General features: G+C 36.8%; 1 protein-coding gene across 31 annotated transcripts in view; it reads right to left on the minus strand.

Annotated features, from left to right (window-relative positions):
• The window catches only part of CD44 (CD44 molecule (Indian blood group)), a 52,971-nt gene that overhangs the window by 22,263 nt on the left and 9,608 nt on the right, over positions 1-21,100 (minus strand). For 17 of the 31 annotated variants that reach the window (XM_015863548.2, XM_015863561.2, XM_015863556.2 and 14 more), the window contains exons 2-9: positions 9,966-10,131; positions 8,280-8,416; positions 7,770-7,841; positions 6,905-7,144; positions 6,518-6,607; positions 2,909-3,034; positions 1,864-1,986; positions 590-715 (exon numbers count right to left, since the gene is read on the minus strand). In XM_015863548.2, coding sequence (XP_015719034.1) covers positions 590-715; positions 1,864-1,986; positions 2,909-3,034; positions 6,518-6,607; positions 6,905-7,144; positions 7,770-7,841; positions 8,280-8,416; positions 9,966-10,131 — 1,080 coding nt within the window. The remainder of the gene's footprint in view (positions 1-589; positions 716-1,863; positions 1,987-2,908; positions 3,035-6,517; positions 6,608-6,904; positions 7,145-7,769; positions 7,842-8,279; positions 8,417-9,965; positions 10,132-21,100) is intronic. The other 14 variants (XM_015863563.2, XM_032444927.1, XM_015863564.2 and 11 more) reach the window with 3 other exon arrangements.

Genomic DNA, 21,100 nt, shown 5'->3' on the forward strand with positions numbered 1-21,100 from the left:
TTTAATTTGATCTTTATTTCTCTCAGAGCTTTAATTCCTTCAGAAATACTGGTTGTCCATACAAGCAAAACTGTATACTCTTCTACTTAATGCTGTCTTATACAGACAGCATTACAAGACACGGTTATGACTTAGTGTACTAATTGCCACCTTTTTTCCAAGTAGTCCTCATTGTTTTAAGCACTATGTAAATAATAACATTAGGGGTTTCTGGAATGATAGTCCATTCATTTTTCACTTGTAATCGTTACAATAATATAATCTAATGTCTATATCACAGAAAATATTTTTTCAATCTGGGCCACTGGTGGGCTGTAATTACCTGATGTTGGAAATTCAGTGGTTCTTTATTTTCAGAGGTGGATTATATGCTCAGAATTTTTGTAAACCAGGGGCTACATGATGTGGTCTGTCCCTATTGAATAGAATCTCCCAGAAAGAGACAAATATATTTTTCTTTCCTCTTTAAATGCATTGTTCCAAAAAGAAATAACACAAACTGCCCATTGTAAAAACCCTCCAATTAATGCTTCTGAAGCAAGCTGCCTTGTCACATGCGAAAACACCATCTTAGTGTGACATTCTTTACCCCTTGTTGCCGGTGTGGATTCCTGGGTCTTCTCTCTGGGATTTGACAACCACGACTGGTGTAAAAATGGATTCCACTGAGCCTGGGTGGTGATTTTCTCCAGGATGTCATGATGAGGATCTGGAGCTGCTAGGACATGGTTCATTGAACCAAGAGCTTGTTATTTCTTGAGAGGCTTACTTTCTACAGCAAAGCTAAGTCCACCAGCACCATCACCCTGAGCATGCTCATGCCACTGAGATGGATGTGAGGACAAAGGGAATGTATGAACTCAGGGAATCAGTACATTCCTGAAGCTCTTAGACAGCTGAAAGACAGACCAGTGGCAATCCCAAGAACATGGTCACTTGAGAGGAGAACCCTGAGTCTTTCCTTGCCACTTAGCAACATTAATGAATTCTTTACAGACTGTGCCAGTAGAGAAAAAGCAGAGCACCTCAAATAACCTCCTGAATGTAGAACATTCACCAGGACTTGTAAGAAAAAATGACACAGGGAGAAAAAAGCATCCGCAACAGCTGGAAAGAGTACCCAGAAACAAGCACATCCATTATTTTGGCATTCTCTTCTACAGATAGCCCTCTGAAGCCAGCACTGTCAAAGACCTGGGCTTAGAACTACAGCCATTCTGCACAAAACACATGCACTCCCATCAGTCAGCTGCTGACAGCCAGCTCCACAACAGAAACACCTTTGAGTTTTGCATCAACAAATTTGGAAAACACAACTTCTCTTCTTATTACATTACCACTACACATCATTTCCTCAGAACATGGCATTTCAAACAGTACTAAACCATTGCTTGTGACAGACATTTAAGGGTGGAAATAGATTTCCACATAGAGAAATTACAGGACTTTACCCCCTTCTCCTTCACTGTGCCATACAAGACAAATATATGCATGTATGCAAACATAATTAATGGAGCTACATATATAGAGGCTGGAAGTTCCCTCCAGAAAAGAATTATTCCCCTGGACAAAGTGTCACTCATGGGAATCTTGGAAATCCAGTTCATATGGAAAGGAGATATAAATTTTAGCAACACTGGAAGAAGACTCTCCTAGTGATCAGGACTCACAAGCTCTAAATAAACTTGTTTCAGGTTATTCTCCTGTGCCAAAGAACAAGAGCTGACTGGAACAGCAGCTACACCTTTAATAAATGTTCCTATGCCGAAGGAAGGAAAGACTGCACAGAAAACGGAATAAGGAGCAAGCAAACTTAAATCCACAACAGAAGCTATGTATCCAAAGAGAGAGGGAGTTCCTTACTAGTACTGGGAGCATACTCATTCTTGGCTACACTTATTTCCCATCCTGGAACCACCGTTGAATACATCATCTCCTCTGAAGAGTCTTCATCATCTGAACCATTGCCACTCGAGGACACATCTGCTGTGGTGATGTTAAAGGTGTCATGAAGCCGGAACCCGCAAGTTGTCTTGCTGACAGCATTTAATCTTTGGCTCCCCAGCATGCATCCCACAGCCACAGAGGAGACCAAACCACACCATGCTTGCCTCAGTCTGTATCGCCCGGTGGTCCTTCCTCCCCCAAGACATTCATTATCCTACCACGGCCCTACTGATGCTACCCCAGTGTTGTTAGCTACATTTCTGTGTCGAGTAAAAGTCACAGCACAAATGGGCATCTGTGTTATTAAATCAGAATGAGTATAGTGTACTGCCATGAAAATACATTCTTCATTTCTTCTACAATCCTTTCTCATTAATGTAATCTCTTTCTAAAGGGCCTTTGAGACAGAAAATTAAATTGTCTAATACAACCTTTAAGGAATATCTCACATATATAACCCTCTCAGATATGTAGTTCATGAATAATGTGGACAAGTGCTCTTTACTACCATACATACTACCACAGCGGAAGAATATTGTACTTTCATAGAAGAAAAGTAATGTCCTCAGTTTGAATCAGGGGATATTTAGTCCAGATGTTATGAACAACAACAACAAAAAAATCTTTTCCAGGAGAGTGGTGATGCAACGGAAGAGGCTGCCCAGGAAAGTAATGGAGTCACATTCCCTGGAGGGGTTCAAGAAACATGTAGATGTGGCACTTTGGGACATGGTGATGATGGGTTCAAGGCAGACTAGATGAGCTTTGAGGTATTTTCCAACCTTAATGATTCTATGATTCTTTTATTTTTCCTCTCCAGAAACATTACTGAGAAAAGCAGCAACACATACTGCCCACTGTAAACACCCTCCAATTAACGTTTCCGAAGCTTGCTGCCTTGGCATATTGGTCATTTAGCCATTGAAAAAAGCACCAGTTTAACACTTAGCACATTCTTTACCACTTGTTGCCTGCGTGGGTTCCTGGGTCTTCTCTTTGAGATATGACCACCACCACTGGTCCAAAAACGGATTCCACCAAGACTGGGTGGTGGTTTTCTCCATGTTGTCACGATGCGGATCTGGAGCTGTTAGGACATGGTTCATTGAACCAAGAACTTGTTATTTCTTGAGAGGCTTACTTTCTCCAGCAAAGCTAAGTCCACCAGCACCCTGAGCATGCTCATGCCATGGAGATAGGTGTGAGCACAAAGGGAATGTATGAACCTGGGGTATCATTACATTCCTCCAATAGCAAAAATATCCAATTATTTTAGGGAAAGTAAAGTTTGAATAATTCTGCTGAAGTATAAGATTACATTACCAGCTCTAAAATATGTACTGTGTGTGAAATACACTTCTCTTTGACAAAAAGCATGTAAAGTTAATAAGAACTTGCACACCGAGAATGAAATCCCTCAAGAAATCCAGCTAACTGCTTAGCCATTCTCCATCCTAATAACATTATTCAGCAATAAATGCAACGACAGAGCTTAGAAGAACTATGCCTCAATTTGCACACATTTAACAAAGGAAAGCAAAATCTGCTTCAAAATATCTCCCTGGATGTTATTTTAATTCCGACCAATATCTCATAGGTGATATTTTTATCAGATTTAAACCATCTCCTACATCTCCTAGAAAAAGTGGTATTGTGTACTCCTAACAAAGAAAAATTACTTCAGAGAGCTACCAAGAGGACTGACCTTTCAGACATTAGTTTAGATCTATTTTTATGCAATATATAAAAGAGTTGAAAATTACAAGACCTAGGAGTCAGGTTCTAATCATGTAGGATAGACTGATATTCTTCAGTTTACAGTATTTATGTTTTCTTTTTTGTTAACTACAAAGTATACAGACTTAAAACTGCAATTTTACAAAGAGTAGCCATTATGGTAGCAAAACAACAGACTGTGCCTTTCAGATAAGCTGTTCCTGATTGAATAATTACTTTCTCTTTTTGTGCTTACTTACTACTCCTTTTATTTAATACTACTCTGACTCTAATATCAGAAATAAAGGATTACAGTGCTCAATCTCCAAAATAAAAACATGTACATCAGTGATGCATAAAAATCCTCAGCACTTAAAATCACAATTGTTACCAATTTTCAACAGATACACTCTGAATGAGTATGGATATTTTGGTTAGAAGGGAGTTAATAATTCTTTAACTTCATTCATAGTCATGTTTCAATTTTATGTATACAGAATTACACATGATTACATGGAAAATTCTACCAATGCTTCAAGTTAGATATAACTTCTCAGTAAGAAGCCTGTGCAAAGTTATCACAAATAGCCAAGAATTTAACTAATTAGAAGGGTTATTGTTATATGCACATACATACACAGAAACGGATTACAAATGGTCCAAAAGCTGATAGCATTTCCAACAATTTAAAATTGAACAAGTCCCTTTATACTGTTTTCTGTATAGCTGTCATGAAAAAGACTGGAATAAGACAATGAACACTGAAGTCAAATCTGATGGATTTTCTAGAGTACTAGTATTGTGTTTACCTGATAACTTTAGTTTCTAAACGTAGAAACAGATCACTATATTATGGTAGAATTTTGTTGTGATGATGAACAAAAAATGCTTCAAAAGCATGTAATTACAATCAGGAGAAAGCTTCTCTTAATCGTGAAGAATTAAGAAATACTACACAAATAGTTCACAAATACAAAAATTCCAAAATAGTGATATACTCATAGCAGTGTAAGTATGTGAATCTACTTTTTTGTTTTCCATATCTGTTCATTGCCACAGATTCATAGGAGGAAATAATTTGACAGAAATAGCTAGAGTACAGAAGAGCGTGAGATAAATCTGAATGCAATATTAGTGAAGGAAATATTTTAAATGCTGCCTTTCGGAAATGCCAGTCCTGCCAAAATTCAGTCACTATGACTTTAGTTTCCCGACATAATAGTGTACTAACATGTGTCCTCAGTGAGCCTCTATAAGAAGATATGGAATTACTGCACTAACAGACACTTTCAGTGGAAATCTGTCTCTCTCATTTGACCCTGTGGGCTGCATCTGGATATAAGTTATGCAATGAACTATTTGACTCATCTACAGATGAGTGAGGTTTTCTATTTAAAAAGACTGAAAAAAGACTATTGGGAAAACAGGTTTGAATGGAGATGTGGAAGAAGTGTTGCAAGCAGAGTGCCTGTATGACTCGATAAAAACCAAGAGGCCTGAAGATACGTCCGTCTGAAATCATCATACTCAACCAGCATGATCAGGTTGCATTTTGTTACTCTAAAAGCTTAAGAATTATCTTCTACTCCAAGCTGTAAAAACTCATTTAATAAGAAAGGTATTCCCACAGAATTGAGAGGCAAATTTTAGATATAAAATTCAAAGTCAGTAAACTGATAACACATGCAAACTGAGTTTCAGGCATTTCAGGGCAAGAGGAGAGGATGGCTTGCCTTTTTTAAGATCAGGATATCTGGACATTATAACACCTGGTCTCTGAGCAATTGAGTAACAAAAAATTAGTCATCTGAGGCTTTGGGATGGAACTATGATCAAAATGATGAAAATTATCAACAAGAAAATAATTGAAGTATAGAGCTGCAGAGCTTTGGTACATATCAAGCTTCAAATTATACTGAGGAATTAACGCATGATTTAATAGAGGAAAGATTTTTCTGACACCATCATTTAAGATCACCTACATTGCTAACTGTTGAACAAGATAGATTAAGCTTCTGTCTACAGCAGCCCTCAAGAAATGAGTCCCCAGTATGTCATTTAAGAAAGAAAATCTGCTAGTAGAATTTGTGTCATGGGAGATAATACAAAAGATGTACACTGATTAGCCATCTTCTAATTCATACTTAAGTGTTATTATTTCTGGAAATATCTGAATTCACTTTCTTAAACCAGAGGGGCTAGTTGTTTGTTTTGTTGTTCTTGTTCCATCATGATGGAATCATTTTTGGTTCTTGGCTTCACCAGTTTATTTGGGTGAACTAAAGCACCGAGCATTTTGTAGCATCACTCAGTAGAAGTATAATTATTATTCATGTCCACATTTATTTCAACTTTTCCTTGAATGGTCATCTGACTTGCTGTAGTCATGCCTACCTTCTCTTCACAGCTAATGTTAGGATTATATTTATTCGAGTGATGAATGTGGACATATAGCTTCCTTCCCTATGTAAAATATCAATGCAGATGTGTTTTCCTATCTAATCAGCCAAAGAATGGACAAAAAGCCTTTTTTATGTAATGAGTTTTTTCGGCAAACATAAGGAAAATTCTCCAGAGCACACGAGTGTCCTAATACATATGGATGAAAAAATCTTTTCGTCCCAGAAGGAAAGAAAAAGCAAGTGTTCTGGTTCTCCTTGTCTCTTTAAATAAGTGAAAAAATAATTTCACTCTCTATTTCTGATGTAATCAGTCCAGAAAGTATTATTTTTTGAGGTTTTTCTGAAGTTGGACAAAACGTGTATTTCACCACTTACCAGAGTGCGCTGCTGGAAAAAAGAAAGCAGTAATGTAATAATTAATTGATGTAGTTATTATAATGCATAAATCTTACTAGTACTTGCAGGATGCTGTACATCATCTTCTTTGTGGAAATCAGTAGCTGTTGCTGAGATATCAGTTGATGTAGGGGAAATTTCATCATCTGCATGAAATGGATGAATCATTACTATTTCATTAGCTGAGGTGTAACTCATTGCTCACAACTACTACAAGCACTCTATATTGAAAACTTTGTTTCTTCATTTACTGAAGAATTCTGGGATTTATTTTGTTTTTGTTTGTTTGTTTGCTTTTTTCTAGACAGAAACACACTTTTTACTTCCCGGTGATATAAATTAGAGACAGTGGTTCCCTTTCACTCATGATATCATTTACCTTGCAATGTAATTCTTCAAACTGTTTTTATAAAAGGGATATAGTTGCATCCTATTGTCCTTACCATATTGCTTCACAGGAAAGTCTTTTTCACCTCCTCCAGAAGAATGATCTGGCATATGTGAGATAGGAGTAACACTTCCATAATATGAAGGACTTGATCTCCTGATAGAGGTATCCCCTGGAGTTGTGTCATGTATTGATCCACTACCCAAATTTTCATCATCCACACCTGAGGTTGAGGAGTCTCCACTATGACGTGTGCCATCTGCATTATAACGTGAGCCATCCTCATTGTCAATAACTGTTGGAAAGAGTAAACAGGGCAGCTGTTGATAACCAGGAGGAACATAGCTGTATTACAGTTATGACAGACAGCTATGCATTGCAACAACAAAAATGTAAAAATAAACAGTTCATTTGGTTTTCTGTTTCATCTCATCCAATCTATCTAAATCATTGCTTAATGATGTGCAATGTCTTACTGTTTCAATATACATAAATATCAAACATATAGTGGCTACTCCGATTCAAATATTTTGATATTTTGATCAGATCAGTTTGTGTTTGAACACAAGATCTTGGTATCTGTGAGGTCAGTAAGAATTTTAGAACTAGGACATGATAGGCTGTTGTCTTAAACAAAGACCTATAGGTCAAATACACATTAGCAGCTCTGTTGTCCAAAACGTCAAATAAAACATGCCTCCTAACACCCTGAGACAAACTAAGCCCCATATGATTTATAGGAAGATGAATGATTAATCGTTTTAACTACCCACAGTATATCTATAATTCTTTTTCTTGGTTGGCTTGATTTTTAAAAATAACAATTGTTTATGTGGAAAAAGATAGTCAGATCCTAAAAAATGAAATAAAAATAAAAAATAAAATAAACCAATGGCAAGGCTTTCTGATAAGTACAATACCTATTTCACTCTGATTACTGAGGAAAGAAGTATCGATTCTTTCAATTGGCTCACATGCTTTGATCCTTGATTCTGAAAAAGAAGGAAAATAAAATATATTAATTTAAGGAAATTGAGAAAAAGTACTGTATATACCACTATTAGTTAGATTGAAAGACTTATCAAAAATAACCTGTTGGAATGATTCCCTTATACACCTAAAAATCACTTGATCCTCTTCTAATCATTGTCCTTTTAGACAGAGTAGAAGATGGTGATTTTTGATTTTATCTTTTATCTGACAATCCAGAAAACTTCCCAGAAAATTTCTAAAATCCTACATAATAACAAAAATAGATTATTAAGTGTGATGATAATATAGATGAGCTCCTGGAGACTGACAAAATGTATTTCTCAGTTGAGATATAGGTTCTATTTAATATAGAAGACCTCACTCTAGTGTGTTAAACAAGAATTAAACACCATGGTTATTTAATTTGTATATAAAACATCATAAAGACACTTACATACCTGTTTCATTGTAACAATATGCATCATACCGGCCAGTTGTATTTGATGAAAGTTTGTAAACACCTGTATGATTTGCTGCACAAAGATGATATGGATTGATTCGTGGGATAACAATATGCCCCACTATAAAACCGTACCTGTGAAGTACAGAGGAAAGCACATCATATAACATACAACAGCAGATAACATAAATGCTCAAATATCTCAAACGTGAAGAAGATGCAAATAAGCCATTATTTTCATCTTAAAAAACAGTGCACGCATTTATGCATAACTGTTGTGTACAGGGAATGTTTCTTTCTCATATATAGCTACATCAGTCTCCAGCCCATGTAATGTAAGGTCTACAGCTAAACCAATTTTAATTGAGGATTTCACTAGCTGAGGTGTTTGGTTCCACAGCAAGGCAGTGAAAATGAAGGTCTAGAAAGCTAATTGTGCTTTTTATTCAGTGAGAGGATTTATCACCTGACACCACAGTCTGGCTTCTTTTCCCCTACGTTTTATATTACTTTAAACATAAAATACTACTCAGTCCATTTCACATTAAAATGTTTGGGTCTCAATGTTACAGTATTCTATCAAATTTAGAGAATGACTGCAAGGCATACACAAGTTCTACTATGCAGATACACCTTAGTAAAATATTCAGATACACCAGACATTCATCCACACATTCCTACTGTTTCTTACAGTGGAAAAAAATGTGGCAATTGTGTACAGAGCTTGCTTATTTCAGTGAAGACTGGTTAACAGAGCTTCATAATGCACAGTGCATTGGTACTATTTTGCAATCCTGTAACACCTGAAGCATTCCAATGTATTTAGCTTGAAGGGGTGAAAGAATGGTAATGAAACTGCGGTTTTGTTTCGGTTTTTGCTTTACTTCTTAATATGTACAGTCATCAGGAGGAATAAATTTCATAGCTTAGCAGTTTTTAATCTGTGAGCCCCATTCCCGTTGCATGTATAATGTAAAGAGTTAATTGCAATTCTAAACTTCTGTTGTAGGCAGAATTATAAACTACTTCACCTCTACTTCCAACTGATCCTATGATGTTGACATGTTTAATCTGTTAATTACCTTTTCTTATGGTCTGTTGATTCAGCTTACTCACCATTCCATATGTATTTTAGATATTATGCGCTATCATTATTATTATTTTTAAATATGTTATGGTTCTTTCTGAAACTTCTCTACTCACAAATTTTAAGAATGTACTAACACTGTCACCAGTTGTTCAGTGGAAGTCAGCAATGCTATGTGATGTTCTTTGTGTTGACTTCTTTATACTATATGTACCATTGACTGTACATCAGGTCACATCAGCTCATTAAATATCACAAATATTTTATATGTAATTTTTTACCAATTAGCCAGTGACACAGTATGATCTTATCTCAACATCATACATAAGGGCTTGTTATGCTCTCAATATTCTATTATCTTTATATTTTATCTGTAGGAGTTCATTATTTCTTCAAGACAGTAGGTAAAAAAGAATATGCAGTCAAAGTCTTATGTATTATAGGACAAATGCAGAAAGATCGTTTGCTCATCACATAACATAAGTTACTTCAGGAATGACATGGCCATCTAAATAGCAACTATATGAAAACAACAGTATTATTACACTATGGATGGCCTTGTCATAATATATAATTTTTCCCCTAAAATTTCTTTACCTGCACGTTTCAAATCCAAGTTCATGAGCTCTTTCAAATTGCTCCAGTGTTGCCAAGGTACTATTGAGAGCTCTACAGAGCTCAATTGCTTCAGTTCGTGTGAGACTGTAGCGACCATTTTTCTCCACGTGAAACACTCCTCCATATCTGCAACTTACATTGAATTCTGTGATTGAAAGAAAATTACAAATTATTGGATTGATGCTTCACTGAAGACCTGAAATCAATTTTCAAGTATAGTGCTTCCAATGCAAGCCAGCAGCAAACAGCAGCTAACAATTCATTTAGAAAGAGATCTAGCATTTTACATTAAATCACCTTCTCCATATTTTCCTTTTTTGGGCTCAGACACATGGCAAGCTTTACAAAAAAAAAAAAAAAAAAAAACCAACCAAAAATGCTAGTCCACCAATACAGCATGTTTTATCATCAACAATAACAATGCAGAAGATACAAATATGATAATAAGATACAAATCAACTAATATTCAAACATATTTGAAAACATGTTTCAAAGCAGAATTGTTTCAAGATGAAATTATAGCATAATCAGAACCTTTATAATCATACAGCTTCATACTTAGCCCATTGTGGCCCTGTTAAAGCCAAGAGATTGCACTGGGATCTACCTGATATGAAATCAAAGAGAGCTGCACAGACATTCTGAACTAGAACAACATCATGCTGTTAAATACTCCCCAGAAAGCAAGCTTTAGGCTCTTCTTATTCTGCCAGCAGACAAGAGAAACCTTGGACACATATAATGTATGAGGACACATGAACCAACTTCTTGCTCCTCGTTCCTCAGTTTTGACAGCATTTCCCTTCATTTTAGAAGATTTTCTCATGCTACAGTCTGTACTCACTCTTGAATACAAACATGTTGCTGTCAGTCCATGTTAGAATTTCAATATATACTCCAGTAAGTTTCTTTAGTAGTAAAAAGTGTATTAGGTGGATTTTAAATAACACTATGCAAGTTTGCACATGAATATCTTTAGAAGGCAAGCAGTATGAGAATAAAAATAATTAATAAATGCACAAAATTATCATGGGTGCCAAAGCTCTATCATGCAACTCATTTCTCAGCCTTCACCCTAAATAAGCAGTACATGCAAAGCCTACGATAGGGGAGCACCTCATTCAAGTCACTATAGACAATGAATGAAAGGCAATAGGATTGGAGGCACTGAGGAGATCACCATCCGCTCCTTCCTGATGGAAAGATGCTGCCTGCACAAGTGCAACAGCTGAAGAGTGAAAAGACCATATAAACAGAGCAAAGTCTGTGCCTGAGTAAAATGAGAGGAAATATGAACATCTGTTTATTGTCCTTTTTAAAAATAAAATAAATTTATTTTAGCAAATACTGTGAAGAATAAAAAATAATAATAATAACTTGGATATAGAAAACATGGAAAGATCAGGATGCTTCAAAGCAACATGAAATAACTTTGTTCCAGCCCCACCTTTCCCTCAAGAGAAAAGCGTGGTAGGAACTCCAGACTAGAATGACAACTGCAGAGCATGCTTAATAGGAGTAGCCTGATATTTCTAACAGATAGAAGAGTATGAATCTTTTTTATCTTAATCACAATGGGAGTTCCACGTGCAAGAAGAGGAAAAATGGACCAGCCACCTCCAATTACAAAAATGGGGTGTCTGCTCCATCTATTTTGAAACAGAAGAAGCCATACAACAGCTGCTTTCCCAAAACATCTCAAATACAATTCATGCAATTTTTCACTGACATATTCTATGTGAACAACCAGCAACTTTCCTAACAAAATTTTTGCTTGATGGTCTATCTTTGTCTAAAGCTAAGATGTGAAAGCAAATGATAGTAATCAAGATGTACACTCTTTCTTCCCTCGCTTTTGTTCACTGGCAAACTTCACAAGCATAAAATCGATACAGGTTACGTAACATCTTCTTGTTTACGGTTATTAATAGTTTTAATAACTTGCAATCAAAAAATACCAAGGCGGCACACATTTTAGTTTTAACAAATGTCTGCAAGTCTAACATGCTTTCTCAAAATGTCTTTTTTGGCACATGTTTTCTTCCAGAGAAGAACAGTTTTATTAAACTTTCTTTGATGACAGCTATGTAATGAGAGGTTTTAAGGCAAGAGTGAGGAGCTGGTACAGAAGGAAGAGGACCCTAACAAATGTACTTTTTTTTTCTCTGGAAGACTTTATATTTCACAAGACTGAGTTTCCCAGCCTGAGGAGAAACCAGTAGATTAACATAAAATGACAGTCTCAGCAACAGAGGCCTCAGCACCACAAGCTCAAAAGCCAGCAATACAATGTGCCTGTAAGTCACAAATGTACTCAACAGGCATTCATTCTGTAGATGCCAACAGATGATTTCTTATGACAGTGTGACTAAGAGCTACTCTGAACAGAAGGTTGTGGCTCATGGCGTCAACTGTGTGATGAAGCTGCTCTCACAGCTGCCGCCTGAGTGACTTTTGTTTCCAAATGTTCCTGATTTAAAACCTGACATTATATGGGAAGTTGTCTAAGGAGCAGCTATACTAAGCACAGATGACTCAGGTGGATCTTCTCTTTATATTTCCCTTTGTGCTTTTCTCTCCCCTGTAGAACAAGACGGGTTCCTTAATAAATAATTATACTCTGAGGAGTCCTAGATAATATTGCATTTTGAGGCCATATCACAAATTGGTATTAGTTAATCAGAAGTCACAAATTCAGTGATTTTGGAACTAGGTTTTTTTGGAACATCAACATTTCTTCCATCAAATTTAGTTTCATATCTGAAGAACTTCTGCTACTAAGGCAGATGTCCACATCCCCTTGTTTTGAATTGCATTTGAATCCTGCATCTGATAATAGATTTGCTGAAACATTAAGTGAAGTTCGCTTTTGTTTAAAGGGAATTTGATTCAGTTATCAAACTTCAGTCTATTTATGGCTTTTAAACATTATAATATAGGTGCTGTTACCACCCAGAAATCCAGTCACAATTGGAGTCACATTTTAAGGCAGACAGTTCCCTAACCTCTAACTGCTGAGGATAAACAGGTTTACTTACACAAACAAGCTTAAAAGAACTACTTGTAGGGTACAGCTCTGCACGTCTGTTTTCCATGGAAATGCTGAGCTTGGCCCAACAGTGTACATCCTGAACACTAGGACACTTCTGGGAAGCACCAGGCGCAGTGCACGTGTGCTGAACATCTGCACTGCGGAAGGACAGAGGCTCCCAGGAAGCTGTATCCATGCAGTGTATGAGATCACGTGGCTGGCCAGGAAACACCAGGGACACATGTAGCAATCTCATTTGCAAAACTGGTTTTGAGGCCATTCTCTTAGTTGGCACTGTGCCCTAAAAGTTCTTATTTTGACTATATCTTCTAAACCTGCTATTAGAAGTGTCTGAAACACTTATGCAGTACTGGCATTTCTGTTTTTGAAGTGGTGAGTGTGAAAAAAGGATAACAGTGACGCCCAAAACTCACATAATGTTTTATAGTCTCGACACACTGCATAAATCCAGCATCTTCTCTGTGAAGGCAGTAATTTCCACATTTTAAATATGGCAAAACACAGATGCAGAGCACACTGACCAGAACTACGCAGTTAGCCAGAGAACCCAGAAATCAAACTCCAGAGTTCTTACATTATGGCTCCACACTGCGTGCCAAACTGTTACTGATCCCCTCACCACATACAAAGCTTTAAAGGAGCTGATTCAGAGTGCATTCAGAGCAGAATCACAGTCAGCACCCAAACCTTCCCTGCTATCCCTTCCTATAGCATGACAGTCTTCGAGGGCTGACAGACCATGATCTGTCCATGACATCCACATGATTTGCTGCTGCCGAAAGACAACATTGCTTAATAACAGCTCTTAAGAAAGGAAAACGGACTAAACATGCCTGAATCGTCATGATCATTAATCTCATCCAGACCATGAGACTTGGGTGACTCAACCCAAAGTCATGGAATGCCCTTAAGCTTGCACTAAATTTTATAAGCATGGAAAACATTAACACAAGTCATTTCTCCCTTCCTTTCTTGCAACTTCTGGTAGATGGTTCATGCACTGAACCAATGAAACCTAGTGGTTTCATTCTCAGGAAGGGTGATGTCTCATATATATATATATGTATGTATATATGTATATATATATATATAAAGGTTTTTTAACCACTGCAGAGATTCATCAAAGAAAATGAAGTGGAAGACTTGTGAAAATCTTGTTCCACTTTACAGAAAACCTGTAGAAGAACATCAGGTTGTTAATAGATTTCTTGGTAAAACCACTGTATGCATCATTACATGGCAACAACAAGGAAATGTTAGTACACTGTTCTCAGGGGGATTTTCCTCGTTGGTTTGTGGTTCAAGATAATTGACTGGCCACCATGATGTGATAAACTGGTTCTGAAACAGGGACAGAACTAGGCTATTAAGGTTGCAGGCAATGTCATTCTCTGTTTGCTTATGTTGCTTTTACTCTTAGCTTATAAGAGATCTGTTCTAAGTTTCTTAGGCTGATTTCAGGCTCTAGGCAGATATAAATGGGTAAATGTTTCCTTATAATCATAGATTATTTAATTGTATAGATTATTTAATGTTGTACTGATGCTTCTGAAAAGGATCAACATTCTTTCTACTGGTAACTACACTATTAATATTAGTGCCTGTTTTAATGCTGATAATGAATAAGATAAAAGTGCCATTTTGTAAACATCAAAATCCTTTTAAAAGAAGCTCCTGGTAATTAATCTTCCCCTCAAAGCAAATCTAGAAAATGGATGATAGAAATCCTAAGATCTATATAGGCGTGAATGAGACAGATCTCAGTTTTAGGTTCAGATCTATCTCCAGTTAGTGTTTGCTTTTAAAATGTTAATTGAGAAAGCTACTTAATGGCTAAATCATAATGCTGAATACAAAACTCATGTGGGATGAGTTCATGAAACATTTCTGAAGCCACAACATTCTGTCTGCAGAAATACTAAGAAAGCACAACTACCATCATTTTGGCACCTGTGAGAACTTGAACACACAAAAATATTGTTCAGTGATCAGCAAATACAGCACTATACATGCTGGCCTGAATGACTTGATTATTTGCTGATTATTCCACCATTTCTTTAGAGTATTCTGTTAGTAAATCCATTCACTAAACCAACAGCCTAGGCAACTGTAAGAGAATGCAGAAGCTTCCACCTTGATGTCAGAAGTTGGACTACAGCCCAGGTCAGTACTGCTGGAAACCACTGGATAGCTGTTCATTTGGTTATGTAAAATGATTCATTAGTCCCAGCCCCATTCACTAATAGACACGTGTCGACATCGTTAAAACACACCTACACCTGAATCCCTCAGGGCTTGATGGGGAAAGGAAAGTTGTACTGGGAAAATCTGACTCTAAACTGGCATGACTACATGCTGACAAAAAATTTAGAAGTCAAATTCTGCAGAATCCACGTGAGTTAAGCAAGAATGTTTGTGTGAGGTTGTAGAGCTTTACCATCACAACAAAAAAGTGCCAGGGATCAAGCGATTTGTTTGTCGTGTAGAGTGGATGGGTGATGTTTTTATTTTCTCCCAGTTGTGATTCTTGCTCTTCTAGTCCCCATTCTCTACAGAAAGCAGAGAAAAAACCTAGACATAAGCCACCTACATCATATGCAAGACCTCTCCAAATAATGGCTGGCACAAGGTGAAAGTAATTTACAGATTCTTGGGAGTTGGCAGATGAAACACTTTCCTTGGTGTCCTGCCAAGTTGTGAAACTTAAAGTGATTTACAAGAAATATATTTCCAGATACAGTGGTAATCAACCATATCTTCTGTTTTCTAAGTATTCCTTGTGGATACATAAAGCTCAGTGATCCTTGTGGGTCCCTTCCAGCTTGAGATATTCTGTGAATCTGATAAAAGTTTTGTTTTTTTGGTTTAAATCTCTCTCATTTTGAAACAATTAGTTTGCATAAACTAAGATGAAAGCAAAACAATTTCAAAAAATCATTAATTTAATTGCTACTGGGTTTCAATATAAGTTGACAGTTTAAGGAACCCAGTCCAACATTTCCATCTAGAATTAATTCTGATTTCTTATTTTTATTTCAGTTTGGCATAGGAAATTCATAGAATATCTCCAGGTGGAAGGGACCCATAAGGATCATCAAGCCTAACTCGCAGCTCAGCTGCTCCTCATACACCTTGCCCTCCAGACCATCCCTCATCTTCATAGCCCTCCTTTGCATGCCATAACTTATTCAGACTTCAGTCAGTGCTATCTAAGAGACATTTCTGAATCCTGAATATTTTCATGAGAGAAAAAAATCACAGCTGCATCTCTAACAGATCGCTAATATTCAGAAAGAAAACCTCTGCACAGCTGGCTTTTTAAAGGCAGCAAAGTCCAAGAACACACTTGAAAAGGAATTACCTGCATGCTGTGAGGGCTGCCTGCTGTAAATAGAAACAGCATTTTCTTAATAGCTGGGTGTGGTGACAAGAAAGTGAAGATGCCTCCATAGATTCAGAGCTATAAAATCAGACCTTTCTTTGAAGTTATGCCAAAGCTGTTCTTACTATGCAGTTATATTTGGGAACGTAGTAATTTTGGCTGAAAAGGCAAATAAGATTGTAGCTTCCTTACATCCCTGTTTATAGTTAACTACGTAAAAAGCCATGACTTAGCCATGCCTACCCTATGAGCCAAGTGGACTCAGGTTAGCCTCTGAAATGAAAGTACTAAGGAGAGAGATGGGGCAGGGATACGGACAACAGAAACCAAAGGGTGAGCTGCAGTAGGATGACCTCCTTTCTCTACCAAATATTAATAAGTTCCCTCATGTTTCTGCACTACTTCAGTCAGTGCCCACTCAAAAAAGCATGTAGAACAGAGCTCAAGTTCTTGGCTTCCCTTTAAGTTGTTCTTCTGTCTATTTATACCTATGGGCCACCAAAATCACTGTCTATTTGTTTGCTGATATATAGAGATCATTGGTATCTTAATATGATAGTTTCCCTGACTACCAATTAACCTTCATAAAGTAGGGGAGTGAGAGTGGAATGGCACTATTATTAAATAAAGCATTCAGAATACAAGTACAATAAATATGTTTAGTTCCTCAGGATTTGCTGCAGAAAGAAAGTTTGCTAATGCATCTTCCAAACTTGCTTCATCTCCTTGGCAACAGTTGCTCTGATAAACATCCTGACTGAGCCTATACAGTGTCATCACTTACGATAAACTTCCTTGCTGCTGACATTAATATTATGCTTTTTGCAATAGCTTTACCCAGCAGTGGGTTGAAAGCCTTCAGATTCCATTAGAACATGGTACAGCTGTGTAACACCTCTTTGGAAAAATTGCAGGCAGTGAAATCATAGTCTTGGAATTAGACAGTTATCAGATATGCCCCCCTGGATATGATGAAAACATGATCATCGTTGTCATACCAGCAGTGCTTCAGGCTATACAATAAGCAGTCTAACCCCAAAGGCTGAATAACAAGGACTGCAAAGTGAATCAGTTGGGACTGGTTCCACGCAATCCAGGTGAAGAAATGAGCAGGAAATGAAAGCCGGTGATTAATAGTTGGAGTCTGAACTTCATTTTTTTTTTACTGAAAGCAAATTGTTATGTCATTTGGGATAAAAGCAGGGGAAAAGCTGTGTTGCTCCACAGACAGATACTAAGCCTGGAGCTGAAAGTGCCTTATGCTCTGTCATTTACCTGCTGGTATAATGCAGATACACCAATTCATTACTCTTTGCGTTCGTTTGCAACTAACCTCCCTAACAAAACAGTTTGAGATTGACTGATAAAGAACAATGTAAGAGCAAAGAACTCTTACATTGTTATTTTACCGTGTTCTTACAAGTTTTACAGTCAGCCTCCATCTAAGCTTTTAGAAGTCACAGGAAGCCTGATTATAGTTCTGTGGTTATTTAGATAAAGGATTCATACAAAATCAGACATAAGATCAACAACACCAATTAAGTGGTAGATTTTAAACTCTATCAACTTGCAGCACACTAGTTAACAAAAAATAGCAGTAGGGAGTTGAGCATACTAGTCACCCAGTATTTAAAAAACACTGATTTCTTGGTATGTTCTGAACTTTAAAGGTATATATAAAAAATCCCCTGTGAAAACCTCTAAAAAATATTCCCAGCATTTTTATAAGTTCATTACAGAAAAGCAATCAATGATCCAAACTGAAAAGAAGAAAAAAAAGACAATGAATAAAAAGTAGAATATCACTGCCTTGAACAAGGCCCCTTCATAAGGAAACATTGGGTAACCGAACCTCAAGAATCTTTTTAAAAGCTCTGAAAGCTAGCCAGATAATGTAAAGATAATATTAGCCTGGTAGACAAGTTGAAAGGAACAAGGCTTCTTAGAATCAGCATTACAAAGTAAGCTGTCAAAGGACAAACAGGAGTCCTTGTCAGTTTGTAACCAGCATTCAGCTTCCTCACAATGCAAACTCATATGCACTTTCTTTCACATCCCCTCTCAAATGTTTCAGAAAAGCTTGAAAAAACACCCAATATTTTTTTTTAAACTAAGTTTCTTGTATGAATTTGCAAGGAAACACCTTACAAAATAATAGCACAATTTTAAACAGTTAACGAGGGTACCTAGTTCTTAAATGCGTATCGATTGAAATATTGTCCAGTAATCCATTTGACTTGACCAAGACCTCACTGGTGACTCAAAGTGGAGCACTGAAATCTACAATCTAACAGATATATTTCAATGTCTCACAACAGATCTAGATTCCTCAGATTAAAAATACAGATGCAACTTTTGTACACAGCTTTGAAGTTAGAAACATGAGTAAAACACTATTATTGAATACTTGTGATTTTCATACACACACAAACACACAAAAAAAAAAAAGTTAATGAGATACGGTAATATCTTCATTCCCAAAGCACTTATACTTGTGTTATTTTGGAATAATTACTGTCCTAACAAACTATTGGATGCATCTGTGACCAGTCACTTACACAGCCCAGTTAACTGCTGAATGATAATTAAATCATGAACAAAAACTGAAGAAAGCTACTTATTTGAATCAAAGATTGGCAAAAACATCTTTGTAAGTATGCCAATCCCAGTGTGAGTCTCTCTGTAAAAACACAAGAGGAACCAGGCCAAGAGAGGGATGGCAACCACAGCACTTTTAGGATCATTGCAAAGTATACAACAAAATACTGAAAAAAAATAAAAATGAAACTTGTGAAATGCATATCCCAGACACATCTCCTGAAAACTGTGCTATTTAACTACAGAAGTATTAGGACAGACAGTGAGATAGCCCAAATTTGTCATTGGCAGAAAGATTTGGTTTGTGATCATCCATATATACTCAAACAAAAAGCCAGCTTTGAAAATGATCACTTTCTATAAGTATGTGCAATTATTAACACAATCATCTTAATCAAATCCCATCTGGATTCTATGCAAGTCAATGGAAATGTTAAAGGCACTTAAATCAGTACAGTCTCCTTGCAATGGATGAGAACAGCGCCACACCCACTGCTCCCTCCTTTTTTCCAATACCTCAAGGGCTGGAATCGCAAAGCCTGTAACAAAAATACCTGGGCCAGCAGGCAGCTTCCACTGGAACTTTTGGTGGTATAATGTTTCCATTTGCTGGATGCCACGTGACTCTACCCATCCGTACAGCAGTTTTAAGAATCTTGAGATTTATACCAAAAATATCAACTTGCAAGAAATTTTCATGAGACGCATACAGGTTGTTTGTATGACAAGTTAGATGTTCAGCACAATTTCCTAATAACCCTTACAGTTCTAGTCTCGAATCTTTGAATAAATGTTTTAGGAACAAGTTATTTCTATTTTTTGCAATTACCTGTGGGATGTACACAAATTTGTCGTTACTGCAATTACAGGGAAAATGGCAAAATGCCTCATATGTCTGTCCTAAATTATTATTTTCCCCAGATATATTTCATAGGAGGCAGTAAGGTTTCCTGTGCATGAGGGAAGAATGGGAAAGAAGTCCTGGCAGCATAGACTCGATATTTTGTGATTTCCAACAGTACACTAAATCCTACATGCATTTAGGTATGTACACTACTGTTTGAAGACTATAGACCTCAAATAGTGGATCACTGTTGCCTTCCTGAATTGAAGCCAGTGATTTTGCTGCAGCGTTCACAGCTCCTAATGATTTTCTATTTTAATGAAATATATCTGGATTTTATGAAAAGATTCAAAATTATATCAACATTTCAATAGCAAATGATGAAGTGACTGACCCCAATTCATGTGCTGTAAGTTTCCCGAGACTGCAAATTAGTAAGAAATCTGATTCACTTTGAGCAAAAGTAAATTCAAATAGCAAACCAGGCGTTCTTCATAAGTAGAAAAGCCTGAATAGGTATTTTTGGAAGGAAAATGATTACATTCTAGAAGGAAAAAAAACAAGTCTAATACATTAGACAAAGTAAACTACTGATCTTCTGTGATTCCCCTCATGATGAGTAGGTGCAAAAGTATGAGATGGATCGAGACCAAAAAGCCTACATCAGACCCTGAGAACAAAAGCATGAAAATGCCATCACACACTAGCAAAAAACAGAAGTAAGAAGTTCTTTAGAGAAAGCAGATATAGCTCTTAGAAACAGCAGAAGTAGCTGATGCAGACTGGGAACAGTTTTTAAGATGATCTACTATCAGTCATTGTATATAGAGTTTCTAAGAGTCTTGAACAGTCTGCAAGTGTCTTAAGCACACCATACAAACCAACTTCTGAAATTCTGCTCATTCATCTGACTCTTAAAACTATTTGTTCTGAAAGAATGGGAGATACTGGGTGCTTAGAAATCCCCTTGAGGTACCAATCTAGTAAATTAAAAAGCAAAAGATAGGCTTACATGGGACATGAACATGTTGCTATAGCTAAGATCATGGATATATTTGCATGAAATCGGGGTTTGTTAATAAAAGGTGTTAATATGTTGTTGTGCAATTGCTGCACCTGAATTTCCTGTGAGTCAACAAGATTGTGACTTGTACTGATATAGAGATATGGCCAGAGCACTGAGTATGAGCAACAAAGTTGGTAAAGTGTCTGACTGATAGGGTCAATAAACTTGGTTA

The sequence above is a fragment of the Coturnix japonica genome, chromosome 5, assembly GCF_001577835.2.
Source record: "Coturnix japonica isolate 7356 chromosome 5, Coturnix japonica 2.1, whole genome shotgun sequence".
In the NCBI taxonomy this organism is placed as follows: domain Eukaryota; kingdom Metazoa; phylum Chordata; class Aves; order Galliformes; family Phasianidae; genus Coturnix; species Coturnix japonica.